Source organism: Ruditapes philippinarum, unplaced genomic scaffold, assembly GCF_026571515.1.
Source record: "Ruditapes philippinarum isolate M1 unplaced genomic scaffold, ASM2657151v2 ctg1096_1_1_1_1, whole genome shotgun sequence".
Taxonomy (NCBI): Eukaryota; Metazoa; Mollusca; class Bivalvia; order Venerida; family Veneridae; genus Ruditapes; species Ruditapes philippinarum.
Window position 1 is genome coordinate 144820 of NW_026867118.1, and position 20277 is coordinate 165096.

Sequence of the window (20277 nt, forward strand, 5' to 3'; positions counted from 1 at the left end):
CAATTATTTTCTATACTGTATACATGATTCCTGAACACATTCATCAAAACTAGTTCAGCATTTATCCTGGTGACAGATTGAAAGTCAACATCTTAAGGTATTTACATGTAGCAAAACATCAGATTGGTCTGAATACATTTAATGGCTGTTAAATTATTGCTGAAAGGTTTTTAAAGAAGCTCCACTGAGGTCAAAAAGCCTAAAAACATAAAATTTTGAAATTATCACATAGATTGAATGAAACACTGAAAAATGGAATAATTAACTCAGGATAAGATCGAATATCGAATTTTGTGCCATTCTAAGCCTGAATTGAGTGACAAGTGTTGTAACCCTTTTCATTTTTGGGTCATTTTTCACAATAAAAAATGATTATTATGAAAAATATAAAGAAGGAATGATCTGAAAATTTGGCCACAAGTTATGAGTCAAGACCTATGGTACAGATATCTGGGAAGTCCTGTCAAGTCAAAAATCCTCAGTTGAGTCCCTTTAATACAAGTATCAAAGAAAAATTAAACAACAACACTATATATGTAACATTTTATTTTTTTTTTGTAAAAAAAGAATCATGCAAAATGGAATTCAATAAAGATTTGAATGATAATAGATAAAGAGCAGTTCATATGTAACAAATTCACAACACATTTAGCTGGGACACAAGAAAAGTACTGTTATAATGAGCAACTTGTCCAGAATTCCTACTTGTCAGATTTGACCTATATTTGGTAGCCTTTGCAATGAAACGCATATTTCACAATGGTGCATTGCTGATTAAAACCACTATTACATGTATCATCAAAAATGTAATACTGTTATCGTATTCCTTTCGTTAGATATATATTTAATATATAAAACATCTAAGATATATAATAAATATTTTATTTTATTATCCGTCAGTTTTAAAAGAATGTGATAAATTAATTAAATATTGTTTTTTTTTTATGATTCTGCCGGAGTCTCTTCTTGATTTCCAGAATCGGCTGGTTCCTGTTTCTGCTCGGCAGGTGCTTCCTCTTCCTGGTTCCCTGCACCATCTTCATTTTCGGCTGTTTTCTCAGCCTGAACTGGAGATGGTGGTTTTTCTGCCTGTTCTTGTGTCTCAGTTTGTTCAGGTGTTTTTGCTACTTCTGAAATAATGAAACATATTTTAAATACAAGTTGTATTCACAATTCTTTTTTCTTCATTGCAGGTTATATGAATAAAAATCAAATTTTATGCATATTTTTTTTCAAGACTGTATTTGGTAATTTTATAAGTTTGCAGTAATTTTCACTGAAATTTGAGAAAATTTTCAAATTGTATCCACAGTGTGAAAAGAGATATATCATTGTGGGGAAATAGATATCAATTTTGAGTGCATTGTTGTAACATTATGCACAATTCGAGTTCAAACGCGGAGAAATACAATCACCAAGGCCCATTTCTTGACAAAATTCAGTTATGACTTTTGTGATTCTGAACTTATTAGACTCAGAAATATCTAAGTTAACTTAGTACTTATGTGAAATATATATATTACATAAGCATTATATGTAAAATTAATAAAAAAATCAGCATTTCCAGATCAATTCTAGAAGACATATTATTATAACTTTTCTAATGAATAAAGTAAACATTATGAAATTTATAAATACTATATAAAATATTAATATATGTGTATAAAAAATAATATTAAAAAAAACCCAAGAAGAGCCTCATCCCAAACACCCCACAAATTTATCATAAAGTCTAAAAACAAATTGAAAAATAGAAATTTTTTACAGAATAATGTTTTATCTATATGTATGAAATATATGTATGTGGTAGGTAAGGATTTTTTTTGATTTTTGTGCATTCATACATGTATATGGTATAACTGAATATGAAAGTCAATAAAACAATGGGAAATTTGATAAATTTAACAGAAGAAAACAAACAATGCTCATGCAAATTACATAACCTGAAAACATACAAAAATTGGGACAGTAGCCAGCTAAATCAATCAACTCAAACATTAGCAACTAAGTAGATATGCTTCCAACATCCTTAATCTTTAACACACCTAGAAACAGACTTGGCCTTTCTACCTCACAACAACACCTTTATACTTGTACTTTTCAGTATAATTAGGGTATATACATAACTTGTTTATGAATTTATACTTTCACTTAACATTTCACAATTTAAAAATGTTTAATTAAATGTAAATACTTAAATTGAAGTCCTTTGTTTTCTTAGAGCCAATTTATTTATTTTGTTTCCCCCAGTTTGCAGTTTCAAAGGCTGAAGGATTTTATTTTTATAAATATTAAATGTGTTTGTCAAATGGCCTACTCTCAATGACAAAACTCAGAAATTGATTTCTTTGGGATCTTACTTAGCAATAAAAGGGACATAAGTCTCACATAATTATGTCAAAGTACACAATAGTTACATACTCTTGCCTTACAATGGGTGAAAAAGTCACCCATAAGTATTACTAGTATAAAATAATATCTTAGTTTTGTGAAAAAGTGTTGCAGTACCAACAGTAATAGAGAAAGTTTAAGTTGACAAAGGGGCATAATTTTGTCAAAACTCATGATACAGTATTATGTACCTTGCAAATATGTGGAGGTGATGGTTTAAACAAGTATTCAATGTTTCAAAGCTGCCAGGTTTCAGGAAAAAAGTGGAGTTGGAAAAAATGAAAACAATAAAAAGTGGCACTGATGCCAAAGCCTTAGTGAATAAGTATACATAATTTTTATCTTTTAATTAATAATTTAAAAAGCCCATTCATTTCATTATAGAGTGCAATTATTTAACTGAAATGATTAAATCCACTGCCTCAATTTTATTAATTACTAAACATCTTTTTTCGTTTTGTGTTAACTTCTTAATTTTCCTCTCAGCCATGTTAAAAGTTTACCTTCTATACAAGTAAGAATATCATTATATTAATGAAGTAAGGAGGAAATTTGTTCCTGATATATATATATATTGAGTTCCCACCTGAATTTCTATGAAATCAACCTTTAACTAAGCAGAAAAAATTGCATATTTTATACCCTGTTTCTTTTAAGGCCTCAATTATAAATGCAAAGTAGAATCCTCCTTAATTTTTTAGGCACTTTTGGTCAGAAGTATGAGCATATTTTTTTTTCTTGTATGTGATTCTCTCAATTAACACTATAGTAAAAGCTTTTGACAAAAGACATTCAAAGATATAAATTTGTTGGTATTTATCATAAAATAACTAATACTTGATCCCTTGAAATGAATTTTGAAAAATTGTGCATTCAATTAGCAGACAAAAAAGGATGGGTAAATATCACTGTACCAATTTGATCAACACAAACTCCACCTAAAGCACAATAACAGTGCTCTAGCGAGCTCAAAAATAAAACAATGAATACATAACAAAAATAATATATAAATTTAGATATATGTGTGTGTTTGTTGTTTACCTGTTGTCTAACTACTGTTCTGAGTCCTCTGTTAAAACAACAACAACAAGGATAGAGAAAATCAGAATTATATAGAGAACAATATGTTGTTAAGAAAGATAACTCTTTAAGTACTCTTCCTTTGGGGAATTATTAGTATGCAGTGTTATTTCCCCTCCTTTAGATGAATCCTGTAAAATTTAATGAACCCATAACAGACCCATTCCAAAGCAATTGAATTTTTTTTTACCAAAAGTTTGCCAATGCTTATTCAAAATCTGGCTTTTGTTGAAAGTCATTTTTCTCCAAAATATGCATAATTCCATACATCAAAAATTACCCTTTTTTGGTGGACTGCTTCCTAATGGGTGGGAAAAACACTGTTTAGACTTATACTACATCAAGTTAAGAACCAATCAGTGTTATTTTTTAGGAGTTCTAATATCAAAATACTTAGAATTATTATAACAATAGAAGATTTTTGTATCATTTTTTCTTAAAAAATAAATGAACTTAAAGCAAGTTCCTTACATAATATTTGGAAATGATTTGTCCTAACATCTTACAAGTTTTCAAATTAAAAAGTGGAAACAGTACCTTTAATACAAATTTGTTAATATCAAGCTTCAAAGCCATGTAAGATATGACAAGCATAAACTAAAAATCACAAGAGAGAATAAAGAAAGAAGTCAGTTCACACAAGAAAAGACAAACTGTGTTTTTTCAATCAGAAAGCATAAATGCAATTTTCTGTGCTTTAAAAGCTTTATCACAACACGAGAAATGCATTCCTTGTCTTGACACACTACAATCAGAAAACATGTGAATTCAATTTAAAACATATCTTTAATTCAAATTACCTTGTTCTGAGGGTTGTTCGTCAGTCGCCGTCGTTCTGCCCTCTGGCTGAATATCTTCTAAATCATCATCTTCCGAAGCCAGGTGTATACCTGTTGTCTGCCCAGCTTTCCATTTTGAGATTATATTTACCTGGCCTTCATCTTCCTCACCCTTTTCTTCCTTATCCTGTACGAAATTATAAGATCTTGTAATGTATTTTCTTTGACAAGTCAACTATTTAAGTACATAAGTTGTTTACAACATTTAAATATCAGAAAGTTAGGATTCAGAAGGTAAAAGTAACCAACCATATTTGCAGTGGTAATTATTATCAAAGATTACTCTCTCACAGTACTTGAAGTTAAAAGTTCAAACAGACTGCTTCCTCAATGAGTGTAAACCTTCTACAATCTTACCTGTTCAATGCCAAGATATTCACCATGCTGTTCACATCCAATATCAAATACATATTTGCCTTTTCCCATTGGCTAAAACAAAAGATAATAGAAAATCAATAAAATTTCTAACTTAGATGTAACTTATTTAGAATTTTAAAGGATTAGCCAATTAATAATTATATTCTTTATTTTTTGGTTGTTTTTAAAGTCATATTGGCAGTAGCTGTAAAAAGTCAAAACTTTCCTGATGTAGGAAGACTGCAGTGTCCCTCTGTATAATATTTCAAGCACAAGAGGGCACCCAAGTAGAACCGATGACTTTCTTTAAATTATGATAGTAAGATAGCTTGAATTAGCTTCTCACATGAAAGAGAATCTAAAAGAATACACAGCCCCTGGTGGGATTCAAACCAACAACAGTAAAAGGCATGTGTTTTTGAGTAAGTGACCCTAACCACTCAGCCATGTGACTTCTATTCTAACAGAGTACCATGAAGCAAAATCAATGATTCACTGTAAAAATATTTGCATGAAGTTTTTGCAGAATCACTTATAAATATATTTGTGACTAGAGTTAATGCTTATTACTGGTGTTACTTACTCTATCTTCACGGAAAACTCCTACATATTTATGATTGGCATGTACAAGTTCACCATGTCCGTCTCTCTTTCCAGTGTTCCATGTACCTACATATTTAGTTCCGGTAGCAGCGTATGTGTAAGTACCTTGACCGTGTCTGACATGATTCAACCATTCTCCCTCGTATATATCACCATTGACGTAAAAATATTTACCGAAACCACATCTTTGGTCATCTACCCAGCTGCCTGTTGAATATTCATAGAGAACTTTTAATCACTTTTAATAGTAAATTCTTAACATATTTTTTACTCAAAGGACTTAATCAGATATTCATATTATGAAAAATGTTTCAGAGCCTTAAGTATTATTCACTGGATTAATTAACATTGACAAATCATAGGGTAAACATCACTGAAACTAAGGAATAATTCAAGTCACTGTCAAACTATTTTTTGTCTTTTAGGCCATCCAACTCATTAAGATATATCTTAATTATGGTAGTTATAATAATATTCTAAATATTATAAACATCGGTGGCGCGATAGCTCAGTTGGTTAAACCACTGATTATCACTCCTGAGGTCCCGGGTTCGATCCTGGGTTACACCCTTGGGATTTTTCAGAGACACTTTCAGTGTTTCCCACCTACCTAGAGGTGTACTGGTAAGAAATCCAGGTAATCCTCGCATGTATCAGTGCTATACACTGGGCATGTAAAAGAACCAAGGGGTCTATTCAATAAGAGCTAGGGACTGGTTCCCGGATTCCCTTGTATCTTAAAAGCTGTTTCTTAAATGTATACAATGTATACCTGCTTATAGTAATCGAAAACGATTTTAAAGCAGTATGATGTAAAAAAAAAAAAAAAAAAAAAAAATAAATATTCATGGCTTGTCTTGTCATAATTGTGCTGTTCATATTGATTTCATTTATGAAAATACTTATAATTCATAATTGATGCAACTTCCACAGTCAATGTCAATTACCAATTGATATTTCACTTAAAGTATTAAAACAAAAGTTAAACTGCTGTCATTAATTACATATCCAATAATTTTTAACATCTAGAAATTTATAGAAGCCTCTGTTCTCATCTAAAGTTATGAAAACAGTTGTTAACATACCTTCATATCTTGAACCATCTGGATATATAAAGGTTCCATTGCCATGTTTCTTATTTTTTATATATTCACCAGTGTATCTTGAACCATTCTTGAATCTGGAAAATATTTGTGAAATAATGCTTATTATTATAAAATCAAAATACAATTAATGTAGCATACAAAAATGTACATCATAGTGTTCAGTTTTACAGCAACATGTGCTTTTATTTAAGGTAATTTATAGATTTATTAACTTTAGAACAGAAAATGATAAGCATCTTTCTTTAAACATTATAAACACAAAACTTGAAGAATAAAAGACAAAATAGTTGAAATGAATATGCAGATTTTTAAATTTAAGACCAAAATATATACATTTATACATTCAATAAATCAATTCAAAATTTTCATAGTTATGTATATAAAATGGGAGCACTCCTAAATACACATAATTATATAAGCCAACATACCTGTAAATGCCATGACCGTGTCTTTTACCATTTTCATACATGCCTTCATATGTATCACCATTTGGCAGTGTAGCTTTTCCTTGACCATGCCTCTCATCTCTTTCATTTCTTCCCCCTTCATATTCCTATAATATCACATTAAAATATTACTTGAAATTTAAAATATAGCCTGAAATTTAACCATTTGCCTCCTGGCAGATACAGGATTCTAGCACTGTGACAAGTGCAGACCAAGATCAAACAGCACAATTTGATCATAGTCTGCAATGTTCTCTATTCAGTCAGTACATATTTTGAAATCTTTCCTAAAATGATTAACTGATTTGTCCAGATTGAAAGACCAGGACAAGAACAATTCTAAGATTATTTAGCATAGAAAAGGTTATAAATATATAACACTTAAAATTTTATTTAAATCCTTATGTGGTCTGGATTCACCTTTTTTGACAACAGGAACTATTATAAATTGGGTAATCTGTGGTAAATAAAGGCATTTTTTTTTTCAAAATAAACCCTTATAAACCAGAAGATGGAATATTGTCACCTTGTGACAAATCATCATTGACACTTCATAAATACATGTTTCATTTGGAAACAGGACAACACTTGGGTATATTTTGTGGCGGAACTTAACTGAGGTTGTAGGTTTGAATAAAAAATGTGAGCCTCTCTTTTGACTTCCTCAATCTAATGTTAATTATTACTGGTTATGACACAAGTGGAAACATGCAGTCAAGTGGTGTGAGTCCCCCGAATTGGGTTACACTGAGGAAGACATCTAATTTAGCAGATTAGGAAAAAATAAATTATAAGCACATTTGCTTGGCCTGTTATGTATTTGCACTTGCTTATTTGGGGCAGTGCTGCCTCCAGTATTCTATTATAATTTACATTTTGTGTATGTCAATAAAATGCAACAAAATTCAGAATACACATTGTAACAGAAACCTGTTTTTTAGAGTTGATTCTACATATTCCTAGTATCATGGTTTATATGATTTTGCTTTAAGACATGCTTAATTAAATTTAAACATTGCAGAATGAATACCCTGCAGAATTACAATTTTAATTTGTCTACTGTGAGTAGCCTTTAGTAATAGATCTATATAAATATATATGAAATGTAAGTAAAAAGCATTACAAAGTTAAGTTTTAAATAAATTATTTATATAAAACGGGTAAGTTAAACTAGATGATTTTGTTTTACAATTTCATCAAGATCTGAACATAATGATAAATTTCACAGAAGTTGCCAACTGTTTATTTTTTTTTATAAAAACAACTGATTCAAATAATTTCAACAGTACTTACGCCTAAGTATGGCCCCTGCTCCTCATCCATTTCTTCAGATCCCATATCAGACATTTTGCCGATTTAATTTAACGATGAAACGGAATAAAAAAAGACAGCTACACTTGCCAGTGTTAGAATAACGAGTAATCAAACGGTTGCTACGATGTAATAACATCCGGTTGACTGTGTCCAATACAACAATTTTTCAGAAGACTTTACCGCGTGCAGTATGAGATACAGTCTGTAACACCGGTTAGTTTGTTTACATTTTTGACAAGTGAGAACGAGCTGTCTCATGTCCAATAGATGATTTGATATAATTTTGCGTAATCCTTATGTTCAGTGTTATTTTTTACCGGGACTTCTAATTGAAACATAGGTAAATCTTATGGTTAATTTGAAACAAAAGTCTTCTAGATATATACATATAAAACGTTTTATATTCGGTTATGTAGCGATTCGTCCCACTCACATTTCGCCCTATTTTACCTTATTTGATATATTTTATTTTTCATTTCTATACTTATTCAATTATTGGACTAAATTTATTCATACATCTTAGTAAGGTGATAATGAAAGTCAATATAACATTGATGTCTGCAAATTCAATATATAGAGGGATGATTAATATTAGCCCCCCCCCCCCCGCATTTCCATTCTATTTTCTTCATTTCAACAACTCTTTTTATCCTTTCATCCGTTTTTTGATTCAGGCATGTTTCATGTTCCCATAAAGTGTGTTCAATTTTAATAGAAAAATAAACATAGATTATGATAGATATAGATAATACAAATAGAATGGTCCCCATGGTACCACTGTTCTTATTATTTCCAGCAAATTGTACAAATAAAAAGAACTTATATTAACTATTTTATTGAATTGTGTTTAGCTGTCGCATCTTAACTTTAAAATACACATGTCATTCATGGAATATCTCAATGATTTTAATTAGAAACATCTATGCGCGATCAGCCATGTTTAGAATGGGAGCTTATACAGAGAGCACTATGGTACCGTGGTATATTAATTGATGGGCCTTTTTGGCTTCAGTATAATTTTTTGTAACAGAATATGCTGTCACTACAGTTTCAGCAGACGACCTTCACGTGTCGGAATATGAAATTATAAGTTTAACCGTTAAATATGGGGTAAAATAAAGAAGTTTTTTCAGCACACACAGGAAGCTTTGGATTTTCCTATCAATAACAGAATTTATTTGAAATGAAAAAATTTCTAACAATTTCTATCCAAATTCACGAAAAGCAGCACTTCCACTTATACTATAATGGTGGAAACAGTATTTGGTAGCATTCAATGTGTAAAGAAACAAATTTCCTATTACATCGGAATTGGCAAGGACGCGGTACCCGCGGGGAGTACTATACCATGACTGTTAATAGTGTGATTATAGGCCCCCTTAATTGATACATATGTACTACATGTCATGTAATTTGTGACTTCCGACTGCACATTAACATAATTTTAAGCTGGCAAATTTAATTTAAACTTCACACATTTTCTAAAAGACGACATTTTATAATGATCATTTCCAAAGTGTTATTAAATACTCTGATATTATAGTGCAACTTTAATTACAGCCTGGTGGTTATGAATAATTTAACAAAGACAATTTCTGGAACATTTTAAAATAAAAAGATAAACTGTGTATAATGTTATGTTATTGTTCATTATTTTTTTATAAAACTTCTAATACATTTGCTTTTCTCGAAAAATGAAAATTTAAAAAATCATGCTGAAATTTATTGGCCCTATTCCTTCAATGGAATAATTATGCAGTTATATGAAAGTGTGAAGGTTATATAACCACAATGGGAGTTTTTTAGCTGTGTATAATATGACTATCACAATGTCAATACTATTTGAATGGATGAACATTAATATAAATGCATGACAACTCTGATTCTGTTTCTGTAGGCAAGCATGGAAGGGGAATACAGCAGTGAATCTATGATGCAACAGGCCCAGCAAGTGTGGTCAATGCTGGACGACATGGCTGATAATGATCCTGGTGCATATAAAGCATTTATAGACAAACAGATGGCAGAGAGAAACAATTTTATGGCACCACCAGAGCCACATATGTGTGTCAAAACAGAAATGGTGGTAAGTTGATTTAACAGTTAATCTACTGAATTTCACTTTGTGCAATGGGTAATGGGTTGTCTCTGCTTTGAATTTGTAAGTCAGTTCAGGGAATTACAGTATCCAAATACAAGAATTTACAGTTACTTACCATATATATAATATAATACTCTGGTCAGGGTGCACAGACATGAAGGTCTCAGGCTCTTTACTGGTAGCATTAAAGGTTAATTACTTCCGGTTTCAGCAGGTTGCTTTTTACCAATTTATTTCCTCCTTTTATCCTTCCTTTCCATTTTCCTTCCTTCATTTCTTTCTTATCCTTTTTTTTTCTTCCTCTTTCTCACCTACTTATCATCTTTACATCATTGTGTAATATAATTTTCGCTTAAATAATCATATGTTTATTTGTTTGTTTGTTTTGGGTTTTACATCACATCGACACAGTATAGGTCATATCGCAACATTCCAGCTTTACTGGTGGAGGAAAACCTCAGGTGCCCTTACGTGCATTATTTCAGGCACGAACCGGCACCTGAGTAGAACCACTGACGTTCCGTAAGCTAGCTGGATAGCTTCCTCACATGAAAAAATCCAATGTCCCTGTCAGGATTCGAACCCACAGCGGTGAGGGGCAAGTGGTAATCATATGTTTATAAAGATTTGAAGTCTTGTGTTGTTTTACATTAGCTTCACCTTATACTATTTGGTGGTTACCCTTAAAAATTTTCTGATAATCTTATCACATAAATTTAGATATTGTATATTTTTGCTTTCAAAAGAAGGTCATGAAGGAAATGATAAGCCACTTACTCACTTGTTTTTTGATATAGGGAGTTGAGCACTATGGCTGTAAACTGCATGTTGAAGTATTTCATCTAATTTTTATGCCCCCACAAAGTGGGGTGCATATAGCGTTACACTTGTCTGTCCGTCCGTCTGTCCGTACATCCCGAAATCTTGATTTTTTCACTATATATCGTATAGAAATTTATGAACGCAACTCCTCTTAAACCGGATGGCAGATTTTGCTTAAACTTCCAGGGATGAACAACCTTAATGTGTAGATGGTAATAAAGGAATGAATTTTTGCTGCGACTTAATTTAACAGAATTATGGCCCTTTATTGATTTTTTTCACTATGTAGAAATTTTGTGAACGCAACTCCTCTTAAACCGGATGGCAGATTTTGCTTAAACTTTCAGGGATGAACAACCTAATGTGTAGATGGAAGTAAAGGAAGGAATTTTTGCTGCGGCCAAATTTAACAGAATTATAGCCCTTTGTTGATTTTTTCACTATATATCATATAGAAATTTATGAACGCAACTCCTCTTAAACCGGATGGCAGATTTTGCTTAAACTTCCAGGGATGAACAACCTGAATGTGTAGATGGAAGTAAAGGAAGGAATTTTTGCTGCGACCAAATTTAACAGAATTATGGCCCTTTGTTGATTTTTTCAATATATATCCATATATACATGTATGTTGTCAGTGGGGGCATCCGTGTCCTTTGGACACAGTTTTAGTTATACTTAAATCATCATTGAAACCATAGAACCCAATTTTGATTTTTTTAACAACATAAAAAACTGACAAGATTTTTGTTGTAATTCAAGTCAGGGATAATTATAAGGGCCATGGGTATAGCCTGTATATTTTTAGAAAAATTGTTGGTGATAACTTAATCATCAGCTAATAAACAGTATTGTAATTTCTTTTTTAGTCAAAAATATTGCAAAATTATTTATAATACCTTATACAAGCATTGGGTGTGACTTGGCCTATACATATCTAACAAACAGAATTTTGGTGAATTTAGTTAAAAAGACACTGAGAATTGTCTAGTAAAACATGATTGTACCAGTAAGCACTTTTCTGCATTAAAAAATTCAGGAAAGCAAAGTATAACTTCTTAAATCATCCTTGGAGTCATAAGCTAGCTTATATACATTGTATTTGTGTTATGTTTCTTACTGTCAAAAAATTAATTATTTTTTAGCATTTGTAAAAATAAAATTTGTATTTTTGTTTACAGAAGCCTGAGAAAATAAATTTCTACATAAATTTTTGCTCCTGGAAGAGAATACCACCACCAGCAAATGCGGAAGAACCAGTTAAAGTGACTGGTTGTGCAGTTAGTCAAATTAAAGAGGGTAAAGGTGCGTAACTGTTGCAACATCATGTTGTACTTTCACCTAATTGTCTCCCTTGAGTAAAAAACAATTCTGAAATGAGAAATAACTTCCAAATGATTTTACAATCTTTTTTTAAAAATATACACTTGACCGTACATTTGATATGTTTTAGGCCTTGATATACTCGCTGCCTTTGATTTAGCCCTTTTTATATTGCAAAATAGATATTGATATGTCAATGATATGTTTGTAGTGATAGACATTTGTTTTAATAGATTTATTAGAAAGGTCTTTCAAATAGAAATTGCTTTTGTCCTCAAAATTGATAATGATTGCCCTAATCTTCATTATTGCTATTAGAATTATTGCCCTCAGTCAGCCATCAGTTTGCTATATGATTGCCCTTATCTTCAAAACTGCTTAATGATTGCCCTCATTTCCAGTTTTGCAAAATGATTGCCTTTCATTCTGAAAATTACAAAATGTTTGCTCTTTTTCTCAAAATTGATCGATTGCCATTTATCTCAAATGTGTAACATGATTGCCCTTGTCCCATAAGTTGGTAACTGATTGCCCTCATCCTAAAAAAATGCATGATGATTACACTTACCTTAAAAATTGCTATATGATTGCTCTTGTCCTCAAATTTTGCTAAAAAATAATAATTGCCCTCATTTTAAAAATTGATAAATGATTGCCCTTGTCCACAAAAATAACTGAGCAATTGCCCTTATCCTCAAAATTGCCAAATGTTGACCCTAGTCCTTAAAATTGCTCAATGATTACGCTTATCCCACAAAATTGCAAAATGATTGCCATCATCCTGAAAATTGCTTTATGCTTGCCCTTGTGCTGAAAGTTGCTAAATTTTTGCCTTCATCCTTGACCTGACATTTGCTTAATGAATCCCCTTGACCTCAAATTTGCTAGATGGTTATATTTGTCCTCAAAATTGCTAAATGAATTCTCTATTGCACTTGACCTCAAATTTGGTAATCAAATGTCTTTGTCCTCAAAATTGCTTAATGGTTGCCTTATTTACATTTGTTAAATTTCAGGTACTAAGACTGCCACTTCAGTGGCTTTTAATGGAAAGATCTTAGATGAATGTGGGAGAAATCCTGTAAACAAAGAAGATCAGCATGTTCTTATACAAATAGCCATGGACTTTATAGAGAAACAAAACCCACATATTGTTCTGAAACGAAACTATAAAATACTTGAGCAAGCACATATGGGTAATGTTAAACAACTTCAAGAAAGTTTACTACTGTCTTTTAATAGCAAGAATAAGAATCAGGAAGACAATGTGGAAAATGTTCTCAAACATTTTGCTCCTCCAACTGTTGAATTGCCAAATGAGTTCAACAAGGAAACAGAAGATATTTCAGGGATAACTCTGAATACTAAACCTGTGAAAAAAGGCCTAATAGAGGAAGTATCTTCTACAGCAGTTACATTACCGGAACCAGGTTTTGATTTGAACATTGTTCAGACTGACTCAAAGACATGCAAAAAATTAGTGTTGAAAGTTTATTTGCCTGGTGTGAAGTCTGTGTCACAGTGTGAACTGGATATATCACAGGTATAGTATTATAGTGCTAAACCTTCTAAACTTGTAATGTGAAATCCTCCAGCTTTGAATTTGGACCAGTAGATGACTTGTCCTAAGTCTAAAATCGGGCATAAGACCAAAACGGAGACAATTTTGCGTTTCAAAGAAAATGTCCTAAATTTTGACTCCTATGTTATGACTCTCTGAATAGCAATGCTAATGGGCAGTAAAGCTACACATTACGAATAAAAGGGTCTGTCATTGTATTTCTAAACTTTCTAAGGAGAATGCATTTATTTATTGTGTTGAGTATTTGACTGATAATGAAAAGGTCTTAAGTTAGTCCTGAAGTTGGTTTTATATCCTAAGACTTAGGATACACATAGGATTTTCTATGAAATGCAGCCCAGCTCATAAGTATATTAATGGATTTCAATATAAAGCACTGAGATCCAGCATTCAGCAATCAAACTGCATAGATCACGTGTAAGCTGGTCTGACCCTAAAGTGATAGTGGTAATAAGTTATTATCACCTTAATCACTGAATAACACTATATCATGCTGAATATCTTGACTGGACTTGTCCATCTTCCAATCTGAACAATATAAACCGTTACTTTGTCATCTTTAGGGAACATTTCAAAATATATGCAGATTTTTGTGTGTATATATTTATAATTTTTCTTTATTTTTTTATTTATTCTTTTTCAGGATGATGTATACCTACTTGTAGAAGGAGAGTACGAGCTAAAACTTCCACTCCCCTGCCATATAGTCTACTCCGAAGCTGCAGCAAAATTTATCAAAAAATCAGAGACTCTGTCCATTACCTTGCCAATAAAAGAATGATCCTTTAGTTACATGAGCAAGAAATGAAAATGATTGAAAGGTATTTAAGGAGGAAAAAGAAGATTAATATGATAACAAGTAAACTCATTGGCAGGAGTTTCAATTCCTCTTGGAACATTTAACTCTGTTTTGTGAACAAGCTTGTCATAAACTAGCTGTGGTGGTCAGATGCAGACTGTTACTCGTTCCTGAAGGTGTGCACAAAGGTGCATCCATGTCACCTGCATATTCTTATATAACATTTATATTGTTGTTTTTAGTAAAACAACACCAAAAATAACAAACTCATCAGTGGTTCAAAGAACAAAATCCAACATACAACTTATTGCTTATAAAAAAAGTATGAAAACTGTTTTCTTAAGTTCCATTCATGCACGGCTCCATTTTGAGTCTTTTTGTTATAACATGTACATATTTTAGTACATGAGTTTTAAAATGCATTTAAATATTATTTAATTAATAAAAACAATAATAACAATTTACAGTTGTTAAAGTAAATTGATTGCATGCCTATTCAAGCTATTGTAACTTTCTGTATGGTCATATTTTACTTTCTATTTGTTGATTTGTTTGTTCTCTAGTCAGGTGCTCCCTAATGAGCCATGTCTTGAAATGACAAAGTTTGAAAATCTCAATGAAGCAAGATTTAAACTACATGTATTGTATTTTGTATTGATTATACAATAAGAATTAAATGAAATTTCATTACGTATTCCATGGTTATAGTTAGTGGCTTCTCACTTTATATGTCTTGAAGCCACAAATGATGCACGCTAGTCCAAATGTGTATGTCTAGTTATTTCCCTTTGCAAATGTAACTTCAAATTTGTATTTCTAGTTATCTCCCTTTCTCAAAGCAAGTCTTAATGTGTATCAATCTCCTACGCAGTGATCTTCCCTTATCAGGCCATCCTTAAAAAAATGTTTGTTTGCAGTAACGCGACCGACTCACAAAATTTGCCCCCACTCAAATTTTTTTTCTTGGTCTGGATAAAAAATTATTTTTTTTTGAATCAGAAAATTATGCCTTGTGCTTTAAGGTTAATAGAAGAAATAAAATGTAGTTCTTATTAAATTAGAATTCAGTTATCAATTTATTAATTATTACCAGATTATCAAAGCATATATTGTCCAGCATTTTGAAATTCCATGTTTGGGAGTACAGTTCAATAATAAAAAAAAAAAATCGACCTACCTACCCACCTTGAAAATTCTGGGTCGGGTAACTGCAAACAAACATTTTTTTAAGGACGGCCTCAGTACAGAGATACAGAGGCTTGCATAATGATTTTATTCAACTTGTTCAATAAATTTAGTATTAAACTTTCACTCATTCAATATCCTCTATTTATCTCCCTATTAAAGCAAGTCCAAATTTGTATTTCTTGTTTTTGTGATCATTGGACTTATTCTAGCTAAATTATGAAAATTTATAAAGTATAAGAAACATACAGATATTTACAATCTAAATATAAACACTTTCCACATAATATGCAAATAAATTATGAGTGAATTTACTATAAGTCCAGGGGCAGGGCCAATATTAATACAAAGGGCATGATTATAACCAGTTTTGTAGAGGCATAAATGCAATGTATACCAACTTTATTAACTAATTAAGTGACCCCCGGCCAAGGGACCAATTAAGGGGCATGATTAATACCAGTTATGTTGTGATCCACAAAGGTGATGTTATATGCCGAAAAATCTAAGCTCGAGGCATCGTTGTTTCACACAGTAAGTCTTATACGGTATGTGTGTTTCCTATATAAGTCAATAGATATATTATATATAAATTAAGTGACCCCTGGGGTGGGGCTAATATTGAACCAAGGGGCATGATTCATATCAGTTTTATAAAGGTAAATAAAGCAATGCTACATGCTTAATATCTGAGCTCTAGACATTTTAGTTGCACACAATGAAACTTAAATGTGTTTTCCTTATTTATTTATTTATAAACAAAACTCATGGCCCTTAAGGGCATAAGAGTGAACAATCAACAAAACAAAAAATAATAATACAAACATGGCATGAAGTAAATAAGTAAATAAGGAAGATGACTTATTGAAATTTCAGCATTATAGCTTTGACAAAAATGGCTAGATTAAATAAAGTATTTCTGTTGTCGCTACACATAAGAGCCTGAAAATTTAAAATACTAGGAAACCTTGAATAATAGTTACTGATATACCTGTGTCTTTCATGATTAAAATAAGTACATTTAAAAATATAATGAAATTCATCACCTATTTCTTGCTGATTACAAAGTGAGCATGTTCTATTTTCTCTTTCAATACCAAAATAGCGACCTTTCTCTATAGGAATATTAGAATTGAGACATCTAAATTTACAGAGAGCAATTGCTAAATTTCTTGGTAAACATAGTAAATAATGTTCTAGTTTAAATTGAGTTTTATATATTCTATAGTTTAAACACTTAGCAGAATCAAAAACATCACTATTCCATACTTGTAAAAACTGATCACGTAATCGTGATTTTATTACATATTTAAAATTATTAAAATTTGCAACATTCTGAGTTATCCAAAAATCAGAACAACCAAGATTATTCAAAGTAGATTTTACTTTCTCGATCCACTGACAATGTAAAATACCCTTTTCATGAAGATTATACATAGTGCGGTACAAAGAAGCACATATTTTATCATTTTTACCATTAACTAATTTACTCCAAAAATTTAACATTCTGCAAGTAATATCATTTTCAATAGGAAATGCACCTAGTTCTCCCAAGACCATAACCGAAGGAGTTGACATCTTAAGTTTAAGTATATATTTATAAAATTTTCAATTGAAACTGAGAAATAATAGAATTATTTTCAGATCCCCACACCTCCGACCCATACAATAATATTGGCTTAACCATACTATCAAACAACTGTAACTGAATATCAATTGGCAAACACAATTTCTTAATTTTAGTTAAAATACTAAACATAGCCTTCCTCGCTTGATCTGTCAAGTGCTTTTTTGTTTTATTAAATTTACCATTAAAGTTGAATATCACACCTAAATAACTAAAATCATCTACAGCTTCTAGAGGTGCATTATTGAAATAAAATACAGGCTTATTTCTTAATTTACCACGAGAAAATACAACAACTTTTGTCTTATCGGTATTAACAGTCAAATGCCATAATTTACAATAATCAAGCATGCAGTTTAGTGCTGTTTGAAGGCCAGTTTGACTTTCCGCGAAAACAACTGTATCATCAGCATAGAGTAATAAGTGCAACTTCAAGAATACATCAACTTCATCATTACTTAACTGTTCATTTATCTGGTCTGATAAAAACTGCAACCCTTCACAATATGTAGACATATAAGAAACCAAATCATTAAGGAAAATTGAAAACAAAATTGGAGAAAGATTTTCTCCCTGACGGACACCTAAACAGCTTACAATTGTATCTGACAATGAATTATTCACTTTAACACAATACTTAGCTTTGTCATAGATATTATGAATAACTTTAAGTATTTTCCCATCAATATTATGTGCTAACAATTTCCTCCAGAGAGCAGTACGGTTTATACTATCAAATGCTTTCTTGTAATCAATAAAAGAGCAATACAATCTCTTTTTCTTCGATAAGTAAATATCAATCAACATTTTTAAGGAAAAAATATGATCCGTAGTTCCATAACCATTACGAAACCCTGCCTGTTACTCAATTAATAGGCCATAGTCTATATAAATCAAGTAATCTAACGGGCGGGGCCAATTTTGATCTCGGGGGGGGGGGGGACCCAAACCCGTGTTCTGCACACCGTCTCATTAGAAGTAATATTTGTGCCAAAATGTTTTAATTTTTTTCTATCCGTTCAAAAGATACAGAGCGGACTTGATACGAAATACAAAGTGTGACCTTGCCTATGACCTGAGGAATGTCAGACCTGCGCTCTGCACATCATCTCATTATAGTTAACATTACTACAAGTAGTTTCAATTTCCTTCCATGTGCAAAATGTTACATATATACGCAGAATTTGTTTTTTGGAGTATCAAAAGTTGATCGTGGTTCCGCTTGCGGTGGCTTTTGTTTCAAGTTTTTTTTAAGCAAGTTGATTTATCAGAAGTGCTTTCATATCAATAAGGAAAAAAAAATGTAAATTTGAAATCTCATTCTCATGCTTGTCTAGTTAAACTAACCTATAAGATATCAAAATAGTCATTGACTTTTTTGTTCGCAGAGTTAAACATAAGGACTTTTGAAGTACGACACATCAATATGATTATATACTAGCATGTGTCAGTATGATCAAACGTCATTCTTTTACAGATTTTAATACTAAGTGCCGTGTGGTAGCGGTTAAAAGTTGCCCCGTACTTCACTTTAGTGCGTTTATTTTACATATTTTTCTGTTCCAGACGTGAAAGACATTGCCCTCAATAAAACCGTGTAATTTTGTTGTTTTCGTTGCTCCCGACGGACCCTCCCATCTCAAGATTTGTAATTTCATTGAAAATGAGGGCTGGCATCTGGCCTTGACTATAAATAATTTCCTTTTATAATAAAATTTTACCACCTTGTATGACAGACTATCTGCAATGCACACAATATTATGTTGTTGGATACTTCTAATGGTTATCTAAAAAGTTGGCTGCATATTGGAAAAAACAATATGTGAAACTAATTACATAGTTTTTGAAACAAATGTCTACATCGAGTCACATTAATAAGTTAATGTTAACCAGCATTAAAAATCCTGTTACTCAATTTTTTAAGTTTTTTTTATCACAAATCTGATGCTCAAATGAAAATCTATCAATATTGTCAGTTCAAAAAAGCATTTTTTGCAAAGATATTACCGAATTCACAATTCATGTAAATAAAGGGAGGTAATAAGAAATCTATTTTCGAAAAGGTCTAAATAAAAAATGAATGCATAGACTTTAATGATTACTTATAATGCGAATAAACATTTGCAATACATAACATATTCTTGGATGTTTGGATTTGGAATTGTTTTAGAAGAATAATTATTATTATTATTATTATTATTATTTACCAAACTTATATAGCGCCCTTTTCATATACATGTTCAAAGGCGCTTTACAATGATATAAACTAATAACTAATTACAGCAGTACAATTTAAAAACTAAAACAGCATTCACATAATAAATCTACGACATAATAAGAACAAGAATATGAGACAATCAATTAAAATGTGGTATTTACCGTTTTACAATGATATAAAAACTAATAACTAATTACAGCAATACAATTTAAAATACTATAACAGCATTTACATAATAAATCTACGACATACTAAGAACAAGAATATGAAACAATCAATTAAAATGTGGTATTAACTTAGTCGTTTAGAATTAAAATAATTGAATATCGACAACATACGATAAAATATTCTAGCAAAATTTCTAAAACACCAAATTAGAAATAATGTATTTTATAATCAACACCTTAATTATTTGTAACTGTGTTAAAAATATTAGCAGAATTAAAACAAATTGTAAAATTATGGTTGATATCACACAGTAGTC

At 31.2% G+C, this 20277-nt stretch overlaps 2 protein-coding genes across 3 annotated transcripts; one reads left to right on the plus strand and one right to left on the minus strand.

Annotated features, from left to right (window-relative positions):
* Window positions 1–528: 528 nt before the first annotated feature.
* On the minus strand, window positions 529–8275 carry LOC132734909 (radial spoke head 1 homolog). Of its 2 annotated transcripts, XM_060721781.1 has the most exons (8): window positions 8116–8275; window positions 6805–6929; window positions 6356–6450; window positions 5251–5477; window positions 4668–4739; window positions 4272–4437; window positions 3433–3460; window positions 932–1130 (listed from the first exon to the last, which is right to left on the minus strand). In XM_060721781.1, exons 1-7 carry the CDS (start codon window positions 8167–8169, stop codon window positions 3444–3446), a joined length of 756 nt encoding a protein of 251 aa, XP_060577764.1. In that variant the 5' UTR covers window positions 8170–8275; the 3' UTR covers window positions 932–1130; window positions 3433–3443. The 2 variants fall into 2 exon arrangements, with proteins under 2 accessions (XP_060577762.1, XP_060577764.1); XM_060721779.1 differs by lacking the exon at window positions 3433–3460 and having other exon boundaries at window positions 529–1130.
* A 61-nt stretch (window positions 8276–8336) lies between these two features.
* On the plus strand, window positions 8337–15445 carry LOC132734908 (PIH1 domain-containing protein 2-like). The gene is made up of 5 exons (XM_060721778.1): window positions 8337–8476; window positions 10034–10222; window positions 12241–12364; window positions 13399–13925; window positions 14608–15445. Exons 2-5 carry the CDS (start codon window positions 10040–10042, stop codon window positions 14743–14745), a joined length of 972 nt encoding a protein of 323 aa, XP_060577761.1. The 5' UTR covers window positions 8337–8476; window positions 10034–10039; the 3' UTR covers window positions 14746–15445.
* Window positions 15446–20277: the final 4832 nt, after the last annotated feature.